General features: G+C 31.7%; 1 protein-coding gene across 3 annotated transcripts; it reads left to right on the top strand.

Annotated features, from left to right (window-relative positions):
- Positions 1-5374: 5374 nt before the first annotated feature.
- Positions 5375-8408, top strand: LOC115878928. 3 transcript variants are annotated; one of them, XM_030895538.1, is made up of 3 exons: positions 5375-6742; positions 6903-7123; positions 7187-8408. In XM_030895538.1, the coding sequence occupies exons 1-3, from the start codon at positions 6738-6740 to the stop codon at positions 8401-8403; spliced, it is 1443 nt and encodes a 480-aa protein (XP_030751398.1). In that variant the 5' UTR covers positions 5375-6737; the 3' UTR covers positions 8404-8408. The 3 variants fall into 3 exon arrangements, with proteins under 3 accessions (XP_030751398.1, XP_030751401.1, XP_030751399.1); XM_030895541.1 differs by having other exon boundaries at positions 5376-6571; positions 6874-7123; XM_030895539.1 differs by having other exon boundaries at positions 5378-6742; positions 6874-7123.
- The last annotated feature ends 8148 nt before the right edge of the window (positions 8409-16556 follow it).

Raw genomic sequence — 16556 nt, 5'->3', positions numbered from 1 at the left:
ATAGTTTTATTGATAACATTTGCATTGATAATGGAAGTGTAAAATTCGCCAAATTCGTTTACTCGAACTAGAGCATTAGGTAGCCTAACTTTATCTATTTCCTTTGCACATAAAATAGCATCTGTATTAGATAGATTACAAGATAATTTAAAAACTTTTTCAGTTCTACCATCTATAGATATTTGATTTTTATTAAGAGATTTATTAAAAGGTGGTTTATCGAGAATGACATTATTTTCTCTCAGTGTAGAAATGTTTTCTGTAACTTTGTGTAATGGTATGGTTTTAAAATTAGTTATAAGTTCTTTTGATTTTAGGTCTATTACACAATCATAGTGTTCTAAGAAATCTAAGCCTAAAATTCCGTCAAATTCAATGTCAAGATTATAAATATAAACTCTATGGGAATCTCCAGAAGAAAAGGGAATAAGAGTAGAAGTATTTATTGAAAGTTTTTGATCTGTTATACCTTGAATCGTAATGTTTTCGGGACGTCTATTGCGATAATTTTTAGCTATATTTTCTTTAAAGATAGAAATTCCAGCACCTGTGTCTATAAGTAATTTATATTGATTTGAACAGTCATTAATATAGTATAAATTTTTGGAGTTTACTGTTAGGAGAGGGTTTAGAGTAACTTCTGTTCTGGGAAGTTCAGGTTTGGATTCATATCTTCGAGATTCAGCGCTTGTATCTGCGTCTGAATTTCGGATGTGGGGTCTTGTATTAGGGTGTCGGGTGGTTGGTCTTTGGTTGTAAGATCGAGAAAATCCGAATAGTTATCGGGATTAGGGGTGTCATAGGAATATTCATCGTAATAGTCATTTTCTTGAAAATTACCATTATCGTTTAGATCATAGTTAGGATATTCTTCATAAGAATAGTTATTATTAAAATTGTTATCAAAATTTACATGATGAGCTCTTTGTTGGGGTTGATTAAAATTTCTTTGAAATGTAGGTCTTGAAGATTGATTTTGATTTTGTCCATTAAAAGTTCTTTGTTGACTTTGTTGAAAAGTATTAGGTTTGCTTGCTGAATGAGAATTATTATTATTATTAAAATGAGAGGAATTATTATTAGAATTAGAGTTGTTATTATAATTATTATTATTAGGTAAATGTGGTCTAGAAAAATTAGGGTTAGAATTTTGAGAAAAATTTGATCGATTAATATTTTGTCTACACTGATTACTTAAATGACCAATACGATTACAGTTTGAGCATTTAGGAGGTAAAGAGGGTGTTCGGATAGGTTTTAGAATAGGAATGTTAGATTTACTTGTTTTTTGATTTTCTAAATATGACAATTGTAGTTCTCTACGAATTTTATTTTGTGCCTCTACCAAAGAATTAGGGTTACTTGCCCTAATTAGTTGGCCTAGACGTGGTTCTAAACCAGTAAGAAGAGTGTTTAAAGACATACTATCTATTAGATCGGTTTGAGCCATTTTTTGATCTCTAGTTAAATAAGATTTTTGAACATAAGAATGCATTTTTGCATTTAATACTTGTAATCTATTAAAGAAAGTTAATGGTGATCCTCCTGATAACTGTTTTAGTCTTTGTAAATCTTGGATAAGAGAGGATAGGTCACGGGAATCTCCAAAATGTAGTGAAAGTAGTTGTTTAATTTCGGAATAACTAGCTGGATTTCGCGAATTGATTAATTGAGCAGCTCTACCTCTAAGTTTGTTTTTGATATGTATTATTAGAAAAACTCTCTGTTGTTCGGTTGCCATATCATATGCGCAATCACACGCATTTAAAAAATTGCCTAAACATATTTGGTCGCCTTCGTATTCAGGGACGATTGAAAAAATTTCGGAAAGTTTATAAGCTTCCAATTCAATGGTTGTACCTTGAGCTGTTGCCATTATTTAGTAAAGATTGAAAAATGTAATTTGACAGTAAATAAAATAGAAATAAAAATTATTAAAATAAAATGTATTTGATTTAAAGAAAAAATTATATGAAAAGAAGATTGTTTATTTTTAATTTAAGATGATAATAATATTAGATAGATTTTTCTTTAATAAATATTATATTTTATTTAATAATTTAAATAAAATTATTTAGTTTCTTAAATGTTTACTGATTTTTTTTTTTTTTTATAAAATGTACTCGAAAATATACACAACTATTTTATTTTCAAAAAGAAAGTATACTTAATATTTAAATAAAAATATTTTCTTATAACTAAATCAAAATTATTATTTGTATTTATTTTTATTTTATACTGTATTATAAAGAATATATTGAAATATCGAACAGTTTCGAAAAATAAATAGATTTATTTTAGAGATTTCAAAAAAAATGTACGTGACAAATTCTTGTACTTACATTAATATTATTTCCATGGATTGCCGTGTTCTCGTCGTGACTAACAGGGGCTTCACCAGGTGTTCCTAATCCTTAGTACTTCGAGTTGGGTTCTCCGGTTCTTTTTTCGTTAAGGGATTGGAATCCGCCGCTGTTTTCTTGTTCCAGCGTTTTACGAATCCTACACACGACTGCGCCAATTTGTTATGATGCTTCTGGAGGATTTCACTTTTTAAAAAATTATTTTTTAATTGTAAATTATTTTATTATTTTAATTATTTTATTATTTATTTTTTTTATTAAAATTATTATTTAAAAATCAAAAATTAAACGGACATTATAACGTGCTTTATTAAATGCAAAATTATAAGTGTTTTTCTATTACAATACATTGGCTTAAATAAAGAATTGATTTGCTGACACCGTGTGATCGCAGCTACGGCGATTTCCACTGCGGATGGCGCAATATCGCTGATGCGGCGATTGGCAGGATGTGGCCATCGGTGTGCTTGACCGGCAAAGGTGTAAAGGTCGATGGAAAACCTATATAACATATATATATATATATATATATATATATATATATATATATATATATATATATATATATATATATATATATATATACTAGTAAAATGAACTATCCGTAAAATAAATTAAATCATGAATAGTATCACAAAATATTGTTGTGACTAAACTGTGAACAACCCTGATGCGTATTTGTGATTATGATTAAATGACTGTAAAGAATAAAATGAAATTTAGAGGTAAAATCCCCTGGTATACGAAGTTCACATACGATCGTATATTTAATGTAATAAATTTTAATCAATCATAAACGCAATAAAATAAGAGATGATTAAAGTCTTATCTGTCATCCAGTGGTCGTTCCAGTCAGTCCATGAGAAAATACAGGTGTCTGGTCTTCAGTATCCCAGTGGTATTCCTCATCACAGTGGCATTCACGTCACAATGGCATTAGTTGCAGTACCAAATCCAGTACAAAAAAATGATAAAATCTTAAGCTAAACTGTAATCATCACTAAGGAGTAATAACCAAGGAACAAGAACCCTAAAATGTGATCTATTTTAGTGACACGTTCTAGTTTGGACATAGTAAAATACCTTTCCACCATGCGGACCTTCCAAGACAAGATGGCGTCTCAACGCATGTTACTCCATGGAAAAGGGTTCCTTAACTGTCCTCGTACTCATCCCAGTACGTCCACGCACACATCTACAGCTACTGTCCTCTAAAATAAATAGTTGTAGAAGAGAACCTTACACCTAAGAATGTCTCTTACCCAACCAACAAAGATACCCCTTTTCAAGGTTTTCAACGGAATTCCAACTACACAGGCCAAGCTCAATTTCTTGCCAATCGGTCTTCTCGACCCTCAATGAATTCCAAGACCGTAATTCTACTGAACAATCCCAATATATATGGAACGGCGACCAGCCAAAATTTCACTAGAATTTCTTTCTTTTATTTTCGGCAGAGATCAGAAGGCTTCCCCTGCTTTCACCAAGATGGTTCAAAGTCGAAAAAGGACCCGTGTTTGCAAAATCCGCAAAAGACGCTGGACTCCAAGATACCAACCCAGAATCCAACACTGGCAACCAGTAAAATAAAAGACCCAAAATAAAATTTGACATACAATTTTATTTAATGCATACGGATTGAGTGAAACATTTTATTACATCATAATAAAATTATAATAATTCCTATACGAACATAATATCTTCGGAAAATCATTAATACATTTTCCGATCATATATAAAAACCGTTTAAAAAGATCGAAAACCTAATTTACAAAGATCCATCTGTCAAACTTCAACGACGGTGTCACACGATCAGCTGACAACAATTGAAACGTCAGTCTGTAAATCGTAATATAAACAAGATGAAATTTAGGGAAAAATCAACTATAATCAGGTAAAACCAATTGATTACACACAGGAAAAATACATAATAAAATCCTTAACCCATATGTATATTGTAGACCCAACATTCCCACTTGTTGCGTTGAAACAGACAAAAGATAATCACATCAAGTCTATGTTCAAGAATCTTCCGAAGAAATATGCCAAGAAAATATCCTAACACAAGCATAAGTCTAAATAAAGAATTAGTAACCACGGTAGAAAGAAAGGTAGGTTTTAAACAGACAAATTGATATTTTATTAATGAGGTTTTATATTAGTTATCGGAGACAACTCCATCCCAAGAAATTATTCACGTTATTCAAGTAAGTTGTAGTTTTATTCCTAAAAATAAGCAAAATAAGTAAAATAAGTTACGGTGAAATTTTAAACCGTAACAACCTTCTTGTTGTAGCATATCTAACTCTGCCTTAAAATAGGGATCCAAAAAAGAGCATTTCAAAAGAAAAGTATGACACTTCGTCGCACTTCTCTGGTCAGTTGGTCGCCACTGTTGAGCTTTGAGCTATCGCAGCGCTATCTGTAACATCGGCGGTAATCACTTATGAAGTTTTTCCACTATGCACCTCAGAATTTCAGCATCAAGCACAAGCTTCACATCTGGTAATTTATTAGCGTTCTCTGTATTACTCCAGTCGCCATGCTCAGTCAGGCCATATGGAGTAGCATCTTCACTTTTCGGTATAAATCCATGTTCTGCCTGAGTTTGCTGCCACATGTCGTCAGTAAGTAAATAAACCACTGGGAGTATAGTACTGGCAGACATATGAGTTTCCTATGCCATTCCTTGTTCGTATAAGAGGTTTAGAGTTGCGGTGTATGACTTTAAACATTTTATTTTATTTTCTGTAAAAAGCAGTCCTATGTTGTTGCCATTTTCATGGACTGCAAGAAATTCTCGAATGTTTACTTCGTATTCAATTATAACAGCATGGCTTAGTGGTAACTCGCTCCACCAACGAATAGGACTAAGCCCTGGCAATACTTTGGCGGTAATTTGGTGCCTTTCCTGTATATATTTTTTGTATGCACTAAAAACTTTATTGGTGGTCAAGTGAGGTTGGAAGATATGAATTTTTAGGGTCACCTCTTTAATTTTTTCAAGTTTTTTAACGTTATCCATTCCTGCCTGTATAGTATGTACTATGCACCTTACGTTAGGGACGTCAAAAAGGTCAACTTAACTTCGATCGAGGTTACTTTTTTCCGATTTATGCCCCCTTTATGTTGCTGGCTGTATGGTGGAAATCGAAGGCATTACAGTTTAGGACACCATGACGTAGACTCCATTGTCCTTCAATAAAATTTACAATGAGCGAGACAAATGGCTCCCCTGAAACCGACGTCCACATATCAGAAGTTAGGGCTATATATTCAATTTCATTAATTAAAGACTCTAGGACTGATTTCGTAGAGTTATAAAGTTTGGGCATATAGTTCTCCACGAACTTTTTGTTCCCTATAGGCTCATATCCTGGTCTTGCACACCGCATCATAATTTTGAACCTTTTCTTCATTACAATAATAAAGGGCAGCCCACATGTAACTATAAAGTAGGCAGCTGAGAAGTGGAGTTAAGCATTGAATACCAATAAATACATATACATAATTTAAGTCAATCTATGCGTGCTTAAAAATAATAACACTAAACGTCAGCTTGGGATAATAGGTAATATTTTTAAAAAAATGTATTTAATAGTTTTATTTCCAAAATTGAAAGTGGATGTATTTTTTTTCTAATTTTAAGGCGCGAATCTGTTGTATCTTCTTCTAATAAAAACAGACGCTTAGGACAATGGATAGATTTATATAAACTTCTTCCTACAAATCTCTTAATATAACTTACCACATCGGCGATATACAATGTTAAATTCCACGAAGTCCAATTTAAATATTTAGCATCAATATCTTGTGTTATATTTTTTGTAAGCACTTTCTTCTGTAGTAACATAATTTGAATTAGCCGCCAACATTTAAATTGCGCGCCGATATGCCGCGTGGTTGCCTTCAAACAAGGATGAAGATCATATATATGAATTAGTATTTAGTTAATCTGTGGTCTCATCTGAGTTAGATCTGTGGTAGTCCGTAATATACGTCATTCATTCATTCGTTCGTCACGGGTGAATCGAGAAGTTTAAGTTTTGTGTTAGACAATTTTAGTTTATGTATTTTGGGAAAAATAGAAACAAAGAAATATTAGCATCGTTTTATTGGTAAAATTCACAAAGTGGGCGACACCTACTGTCAAATTTGAATACTAGTATAGAGGTGAACAACAAACAAAAATTAGTATTATTTGTCGTGTAGGTTTTTTAAGTTAATTTTATTTTTTGTTCAAATCAGTGTAAATAAGCAGTTTTTACATACAATTTGTTTTAAATATTAATGTTTGGAGTGAATTTTAAGATATAAATAAAGATTCTGCCCCGTATGTACATTTGAATCCTCGGAATCGGTGTTACAAATTATATGAGGTTAGCCAAGAAATTTCTTTTGAGGATTTTTAAAACTTTTCTGCATTTAAATTTAGTTGTTTTGGTAAGCGATCTTTCAAGTGCTGAAAGATCGCTTACCATTAGTATGTACTTACTAGAAATTATTTTAGTTTTGTATAGTTTGGTATAAATTTTGAAGGAAAATGCAGTCTGTTCATAAAACAGTAGACACCAAATCTAGAAAAATATGTTCAGTGCCTCAATGTTCATCATATTGTACAGCAGATGTTTCATTGCATGCTTTTCCTCAAGATCCTAAGCTATGTAAAATCTGGCAAAACATATTGAAAATTGGAAAGCCGATAACAAAATATATGTTAGTTTGTAGCCTTCATTTTACAGAAAATGATTTCACTATAGGTAAGATATGGAATGTGTAATCGACATGTTTGGTTTTAAATAATATCTTTACTCTACTTTTAGCAACAAATAAGCGACGTCGGTTAGAGAAACTAGTACTTCCTAGTCAAAAAATCCCAAAGACGAGCCATTCATTAAAAAAGAAAATAAAGTCCAGATCGGAGCGACATTGGCTACAAAAATGCACATTAAATGTTGATGAAAATGTAGAAGTAGAAGAGCATGAAATTTCGCTAGAAGTTGATGCTCAATGTGTCAGTGAAGCAAAAGAACATGCTACTCAACTTGCTAGAACTGTTGATGAACCAAAAACCTTAATTAGTGCTAGCACGTATGAAGCTCAACATTCACTTATATTTTATAAAGATGCCTCAACAGAAACAAATTTCAGTGACTTTTTTGAATTGCCTCAAATTTTAAATACAGATGAGAAATTGATTAATTTTACTGGGATTAATTTTGATATATTAAATACAATTACAAAATGTACTGAGAAAACAGCTACTTTTAACAAGTGCCTCTGGAAAGACATCAGGACAAGACTAATTTTGTGTCTCTGCAAATTGAAAATGAATATTTCATTTGTATGTTTGGCTACTTTATTTAAAGTAAGTAAAAGTATGTGTAGGAATATGTTCTACTCCACTATAAGTCTCCTGGCCGTCAGCTTAAAACCGGGTATATATTGGCCAAGTAAGGAGGAGATCTTAAGTAATATGCCAAAGTGTTTCGACAAATATAGAGATACCCGAGTTGTCCTTGACTGTACAGAGCTGAAAATTCAAAAACTGAAATGTTTAAAATGTAGAGTCAGGACGTACTCCCATTACAAGGGAACACATACTATCAAGTATCTAATAGGAATAACCCCATCGGGATTAATATCCTTTATCAGTGCTGGATATGGTGGTCGCACTACAGATAAAGCAATTTTTAATTATGAAAACGTTATTGATAAAATTGATATGTATGATGCAGTTATGGTTGACAAGGGTATTTTAATTCAAAAGGAATGCGAGGAAAAATTGGTGAAATTAATTAGGCCACCTTTTCTAAGGAAACAGAAGCAGTTTTCAAAAGAAGATGCTGAGGCTACAGCTGATATTGCTCGTGCCCGAGTGCATGTAGAAAGGGCTATACAAAGAATAAAAGTGTTTAAAATCTTGAGCGAACAGTTTAATTGGTATTTATTACCATATGTGGATGATATAATGACTGTAATCGCATCAGTTGTAAATTTATCAACACCGATACTAGCAGACAATAAAATTCGTGAATGACTTAAGCTGTATTTTATATGTTACTGAATTTCTATTATTTAAGTATGAAAATTTTGTTGTATTTTTTTAGTTTATAGAATGTACACCCTTAGATAAACACATCATTTATAAGATATTTATTTAAACAATAATAACGCAACATATATACCTAAAATAATTTTCTTTATTAGTTTGCATTTTAATATAACTGAATTTCTATTATTTAAGCATGAAAATTTTGGTACATAGTAATTATTATTTTTTTAATATAGAATGTATACCCATAAATAAACACATAATTTTTAAGATATCATTTATTTAAACAATAATAATGCAACATATGCCTAAAATAATTTTCTGTGATTCTTTTAATCAATAACTCTGCAAAAGTTTCATTAAAATTAACATTAATTTTTATGAATGATTTTGAAAAACTCGAATACAAAATTAATTTTGTATTTCTTAAACCCAAAAGAGCCATCCCCAATTGAACCTGGCCATAATAAGAATGTGCCTCTTTCAGCTTCATTTCCGTTCCAATTTTAGTTACGAAATCACATTCCGAAAATTTCTCAGGTGGATTATCTTTTCCTAAAATAATAAGTTAAGAGTTATTAGGAATTAATCCAACAAAATAAGAATTGATAAGAATTACCAATAAATGGGCACTTTATTTCGAGTAATGTCGTGGGGGTATCATTCTCAAAAACAACACCATCAGGAGAAAATCCCAGCCATGGAAATGTTGTTGAAACTACTAATCCAGGAGTTACGATTTCATCCTCACATTCTTTTTTAAAAGCCTCCAAGGCTTCTTTCTCATATCTTCTTCCATGTTCAACAAATTTATTCGTAAAATGTTTGGGAAAAAATAACTTTTTGGCTTTATTCTCCCATTCATCTTCCTTTTAAAAGTAAAAATTGAGTAGCATGTTGAGCCTGACAAAAATTAAACCGATAGAAAATAGACAATACATATTATTTTATTTACATACCTGTAATTCTTAATTTTCTTTCTTCTGACCAAGAACTGGAACCTTGCTCGTATTTTGTTGCCACCTCTATTACATTGCATGACGATAATACATTTACAATTTCTTGACAACAATCCTGTAAGTTGTATGTACTTATTTCAATTTGATTCTTTAAATGTTTTAACCACTTGGAATTTTCCGCATGTGCAAGAGCAACTTTCACTAGTGTAACAAAATGGCTAAAATATAAAAGTTATTAAAACAATAATTATAGAAACATGTTTAAAAAAAATGTTTACCTATGAAGAGCCAAAGTTGTAGAAGGGTTTGTTGACCGACCTAGAAATCTGGTGAGTGCCGAATCTGGTACACCTAAAAATTTCAGAAAAATATATTAAAATCAAGTAACACAAAAACAATACACTAAAACATTTTCAATATGCAGAAAATTTATTCAATCCTAGCAGAGCACTTTCAACTCTGCTTTCAATTGTGAAGTCAAACTTACTGCCAGAACACTTTTGGATGTAAAACCGAACTTTGTACCTAATCTGCTAATATTAAATAAATAATTATTTACATATAACACATAATTCTATTTTACTATTATAATTATTTTTAATTTCCCAAAAAGAATAGTTAAATTAAATTATTATCTAGGGAATTAGTTATAACAACCTAACAAAATAAATTAATACCTGTGCTAAGAAGAGCAAAATTTTCCCTATCCACCTCTGAGGATGAAGAAAAGACGTATTTATTCTTCACCACTGGGTGACAAAATTCTTTGAATGGCTCAGGCTTATAGGTTTCTTGGACACCCTTCTTTTCCTTTCCCCATTTTTGCTCCAAATCTGTACAGCTTACCACTTCTAAATCCTCATTTCTACAGACAAAAAGACTTCATAAGCTGGATAAAATGGACTTAAGATATCATATAAAAATGGCAAATAAATTACAATAGTGTGTAATATACTGAAGTTCACTCACCTATTAACATAAATTAGAGTGGCTATAATGTGTTTGCAGAAACCTGACATCCCTGCCTTGCAAGAACAACTACAACTCCATTGTTTTACATCACAATTCAATGTAATTGTTATTTCATGAGGTCGAGTAGTCAGGTCAGAGGTTTGTAAACACAAGCTTTTAATCATTTTTGAATTTGATCCCTCTAATCCACATAATATTACATGACCAGCTTTCAAGAGAGCTTCGCCTTCTTTAAGTGGTCTGCTCCGGTTCCCTATGTATTCAATAATATCCGATAGAGTAACCTCTATTTTCGGCATTTTTTCCAGAAATATCACAACACTACAAACTCAGTCTAATACAACGATCTAAAGTACTAACAACTTGTAACAGACCTTGTAAATACAAAATTACACGAACTTTTATGAACAAAATCAAAGAACATATAGTTGAATATACTGACAATCGTCTTGTAAATATGAAAAGATTTTGTTGTTCACCGTTACAGACACCTTATTGGAAAATCCTAGCGCCATCTATTGGTGGCCGAATTTCGCCAATTAGTAAAATATATTTTATGATTGACCGCCGGCTCCTACACTGCCAAATTTATATCGTCTGATTATAATATTCTACTCCCCCGTAAGTTAATATTGATAAATATTAACGTCAGCTTAATATAAACGGCAGGGCTTGGGATAATAGGTAATATTTTTTAAAAAATTTATTTAATAGTTTTATTTCAACAATTGAAAGTATATGTATGTTTTTCTAATTTGAAGGCGAGAATCTGTTGTATCTTCTTCTAATAAAAATAGACGCTTAGGACAATGGACAGATTTATATAAACTTCTTCCTACAAATCCCTTAATGTAACTTACCATATCGGCGATATACAACGTTAAATTCCACGAAGTCCAATTTAAATAATTAGCATCCATATCTTGTGTTATATTTTTGTAAGTACTTTCTTTCAAATTTATTTCGTCTGATTTTAATATTCTACTGCCCCCGCAAGTTAATATTGATAAATATTAGCGTCAGCTTAAATATAGACGGCATGGCTTGGGATAATAGGTAATATTTTTTTTAAATTTTATTTAATAGTTTTGTTTCAAAAATTGACAGTATTTGTATGTTTTTCTAATTTGAAGGCGAGAATCTGTTGTATCTTCTTCTAATAAAAATAGACGCTTAAGACAATGGGCAGATTTATGTAAACTTCTTCCTACAAATCCCTTAATGTAACTTATCACATCGGCGATATATAACGTTAAATTCCGATTTAAATAATTAGCATCAATATCTTGTGTTATATTTTTTGAAAGCACTTTCTTTCAAATTTATTTCATCTGATTTTAATATTCTACTGCTCCCGCAAGTTAATATTAATAAATCCTCTAAATTTACAGCGTCTCCAGTTTCTGGAGCCCTAATATAGGTATTAATAATCTTGTGTAAGACACTTCGAATTGTCGAGTTGTTGGGTTATTTTTATAGCCCCCTTTGCTTCGAATTGGTTTTGTGAAAGCTTATATGTTAAAATGTATTTTAGTAATTGTTTGTTTTCAACATAAACATTATACGTGCATTGAATACTTTCAGTGCAAATTAAAAATCCTAAATAACCAGTTTGTTTTTCGAATAGATTATTCGTCTATCCTCCAAAGAAATGCCTAAAATATAGGATTTTATATCATTGAGAAATTTAAAAAAATTGTGAGCTGTTGCTGGTGAGAGTGGCCGTTTAAAAAAATACTTGGCGAAAGTCCTCGAATTATATATATCAAATAAGTTATTAAAATGTAATAAGAATTTTGCAGTGGCTGATGAATTTTAGAATTCATGACCTTTGAGATCTTGACGTCATCAATTCCTGTCTGTGTAGTATGTCCTATGTACCATTTGACGTCCCATACATTAGGAACGTTAAAAAGGTCGACTTAGCTTCGATCGAGATTACTTTTCTCCGATTTTTCCTTCCTTTATGTTGCTGGCTGTATGGTGAACATCGAAGGCGTTAGAGTTTAGGACATCATAACGTAGACTCCATTACCCTCCAATAAAATGTACAGTGAGCATGGCTCTCCTGAAACCGACGTCTACATATCAGAAGATGGAGCTATACATATATTCAGCTTCATTAATTAAAGACACTAGGACCGATTTCGTAGCGTTATAAAGTTTGGGCACATAGTTCTCTACGAACTTTTTCTTTCCTATAGGCTCATATTATCCTGGTCTTGCACACCGCATCATAGTTTTGAACCCTTTCTTCATTACAATATTAAAGGGCAGCCCACATGTAGCTACAAAGTAATAATAACTGCAAATAACAATTTAAGCTAATCTATGCGCGCTTAAAAATCATAATTAAATGTCAGCTTGGGATGATTGGGATAATTCCGCAATGTAACTTACCACATCGGCGATATACAACGTTAAATTCCACTAAGTCCAATTTAAATAATTAGCATCAATATCTTGTGTTATATTTTTTGTAAGCACTTTCTTTCAAATTTATTTCGTCTGATTTTAATATTCTACTGCTCCCGCAAGTTAATATTGATATATCCTCTAAATTTATAGCGTTTCCAGTTTCTGGAACCCTAATATAGGTATTAATAATCTTTTGTAAGACGCTTCGAATTGTCGAGTTGTTGGGTTATTTTTATAGCCCCCTTTGTAAATGTATTTTAGTAATTGTTTGTTTTCAACATAAATATTATACGTGCATTGAATACTCTCAGTGCAGATTAAAAATCCTAAATAACCATTTTTTTTTTCGAATAGATTATTCGTCTATCCTCCAAAGAAATGCCTAAAATATAGGATTTTATATCATTGAGAAATTTAAAAAAATTGTGAGCTGTTGCTGGTGAGGTACTGTGAGCGAGATAAATGGCTTTCCTGAAACCGACGTCCACATATCAGAAGTTAGGGCTATACATATATTCAGCTTCATTAATTAAAGACACTAGGACCGATTTCGTAGCGTTATAAAGTTTGGGCACATAATAAAGTTCTCTATGAACTTTTTCTTTCGTATAGGATCATATTATCCTGGTCTTGCACACCGCATCATAGTTTTGAACTCTTTCTTCATTACAATATTAAAAGGCAGCCCACATGTAGCTACAAAGTAATAATAGCTGCAAATAACAATTTAAGCCAATCTATGCGCGCTTAAAAATAATAAAAATTAAATGTCAGCTTGGGATGATTGCGATAATTCCGCAATGTAACTTACCACATCGGCGATATATAACGTTAAATTCCACGAAGTCCAATTTAAATAATTAGCATCAATATCTTGTGTTATATATTTGTTGTAAGCACGTTCTTTCAAATTTATTTCGTCTGATTTTAATATTCTACTGCTCCCGCAAGTTAATATTGATATATCCTCTAATTTATAGCGTTTCCAGTTTCTGGAACCCTAATATAGGTATTAATAATCTTGTGTAAGACGCTTCGAATTGTCGAGTTGTTGGGTTATTTTTATAGCCCCCTTTGCTTCGAATTGGTTTTGTGAAAGCTTTATATTAAAATGTATTTTAGTAATTGTTTGTTTTCAACATAAACATTATACGTGCATTGAATACTTTCAGTGCAAATTAAAGATCCTAAATAACCAGTTTGTTTTTCGAATAGATTATTCGTCTATCCTCCAAAGAAATGCCTAAAATATAGGATTTTATATCATTGAGAAATTTAAAAAATTGTGAGCTGTTGCTGGTGAGAGTGGCCGTTTAAAAAATACTTGGCGAAAGTCCTCGAATTATATATATCAAATAAGTTATTAAAATATAATAAGAATTTTGCAGTGGCTGATGAATTTTAGAATTCATCATAACGTAGACTCCATCATAGCGTAGACTCCATTACCCTCCAATAAAATGTACAGTGAGCATGGTTCTCCTGAAACCGACGTCTACATATCAGAAGATGGAGCTATACATATATTCAGCTTCATTAATAAAGACACTAGGATCGATTTCGTAGCGTTATAAAGTTTGGGCATATAGTTCTCTACGAACTTTTTCTTTCCTATAGGATCATATTATCCTGGTCTTGCACACCGCATCATAGTTTTGAACTCTTTCTTCATTACAATATTAAAGGGCAGCCCACATGTAGCTACAAAGTAATAATAACTGCAAATAACAATTTAAGCCAATCTATGCGCGCTTAAAAATAATTAAAATTAAATGTCAGCTTGGGATGATTGCGATAATTCCGCAATGTAACTTACCACATCGGCGATATATAACGTTAAATTCCACGAAGTCCAATTTAAATAATTAGCATCAATATCTTGTGTTATATATTTGTTGTAAGCACGTTCTTTCAAATTTATTTCGTCTGATTTTAATATTCTACTGCTCCCGCAAGTTAATATTGATATATCCTCTAATTTATAGCGTTTCCAGTTTCTGGAACTCTAATATAGGTATTAATAATCTTGTGTAAGACGCTTCGAATTGTCGAGTTGTTGGGTTATTTTTATAGCCCCCTTTGCTTCGAATTGGTTTTGTGAAAGCTTTATATTAAAATGTATTTTAGTAATTGTTTGTTTTCAACATAAACATTATACGTGCATTGAATACTTTCAGTGCAAATTAAAGATCCTAAATAACCAGTTTGTTTTTCGAATAGATTATTCGTCTATCCTCCAAAGAAATGCCTAAAATATAGGATTTTATATCATTGAGAAATTTAAAAAATTGTGAGCTGTTGCTGGTGAGAGTGGCCGTTTAAAAAATACTTGGCGAAAAGTCCTCGAATTATATATATCAAATAAGTTATTAAAATATAATAAGAATTTTGCAGTGGCTGATGAATTTTAGAATTCATCATAACGTAGACTCCATCATAGCGTAGACTCCATTACCCTCCAATAAAATGTACAGTGAGCATGGTTCTCCTGAAACCGACGTCTACATATCAGAAGATGGAGCTATACATATATTCAGCTTCATTAATTAAAGACACTAGGATCGATTTCGTAGCGTTATAAAGTTTGGGCATATAGTTCTCTACGAACTTTTTCTTTCCTATAGGATCATATTATCCTGGTCTTGCACACCGCATCATAGTTTTGAACTCTTTCTTCATTACAATATTAAAAGGCAGCCCACATGTAGCTACAAAGTAATAATAGCTGCAAATAACAATTTAAGCCAATCTATGCGCGCTTAAAAATAATAAAAATTAAATGTCAGCTTGGGATGATTGCGATAATTCCGCAATGTAACTTACCACATCGGCGATATATAACGTTAAATTCCACGAAGTCCAATTTAAATAATTAGCATCAATATCTTGTGTTATATATTTGTTGTAAGCACGTTCTTTCAAATTTATTTCGTCTGATTTTAATATTCTACTGCTCCCGCAAGTTAATATTGATATATCCTCTAATTTATAGCGTTTCCAGTTTCTGGAACTCTAATATAGGTATTAATAATCTTGTGTAAGACGCTTCGAATTGTCGAGTTGTTGGGTTATTTTTATAGCCCCCTTTGCTTCGAATTGGTTTTGTGAAAGCTTTATATTAAAATGTATTTTAGTAATTGTTTGTTTTCAACATAAACATTATACGTGCATTGAATACTTTCAGTGCAAATTAAAGATCCTAAATAACCAGTTTGTTTTTCGAATAGATTATTCGTCTATCCTCCAAAGAAATGCCTAAAATATAGGATTTTATATCATTGAGAAATTTAAAAAAATTGTGAGCTGTTGCTGGTGAGAGTGGCCGTTTAAAAAAATACTTGGCGAAAGTCCTCGAATTATATATATCAAATAAGTTATTAAAATATAATAAGAATTTTGCAGTGGCTGATGAATTTTAGAATTCATCATAACGTAGACTCCATCATAGCGTAGACTCCATTACCCTCCAATAAAATGTACAGTGAGCATGGTTCTCCTGAAACCGACGTCTACATATCAGAAGATGGAGCTATACATATATTCAGCTTCATTAATTAAAGACACTAGGATCGATTTCGTAGCGTTATAAAGTTTGGGCATATAGTTCTCTACGAACTTTTTCTTTCCTATAGGATCATATTATCCTGGTCTTGCACACCGCATCATAGTTTTGAACTCTTTCTTCATTACAATATTAAAGGGCAGCCCACATGTAGCTACAAAGTAATAATAACTGCAAATAACAATTTAAGCCAATCTATGCGCGCTTAAAAATAATTAAAATTAAAT

This window comes from Sitophilus oryzae, unplaced genomic scaffold, assembly GCF_002938485.1.
Source record: "Sitophilus oryzae breed Bouriz unplaced genomic scaffold, Soryzae_2.0 scaffold_1536_pilon_pilon, whole genome shotgun sequence".
In the NCBI taxonomy this organism is placed as follows: domain Eukaryota; kingdom Metazoa; phylum Arthropoda; class Insecta; order Coleoptera; family Curculionidae; genus Sitophilus; species Sitophilus oryzae.
This window is presented reverse-complemented; position numbering and strand designations above follow the sequence as displayed.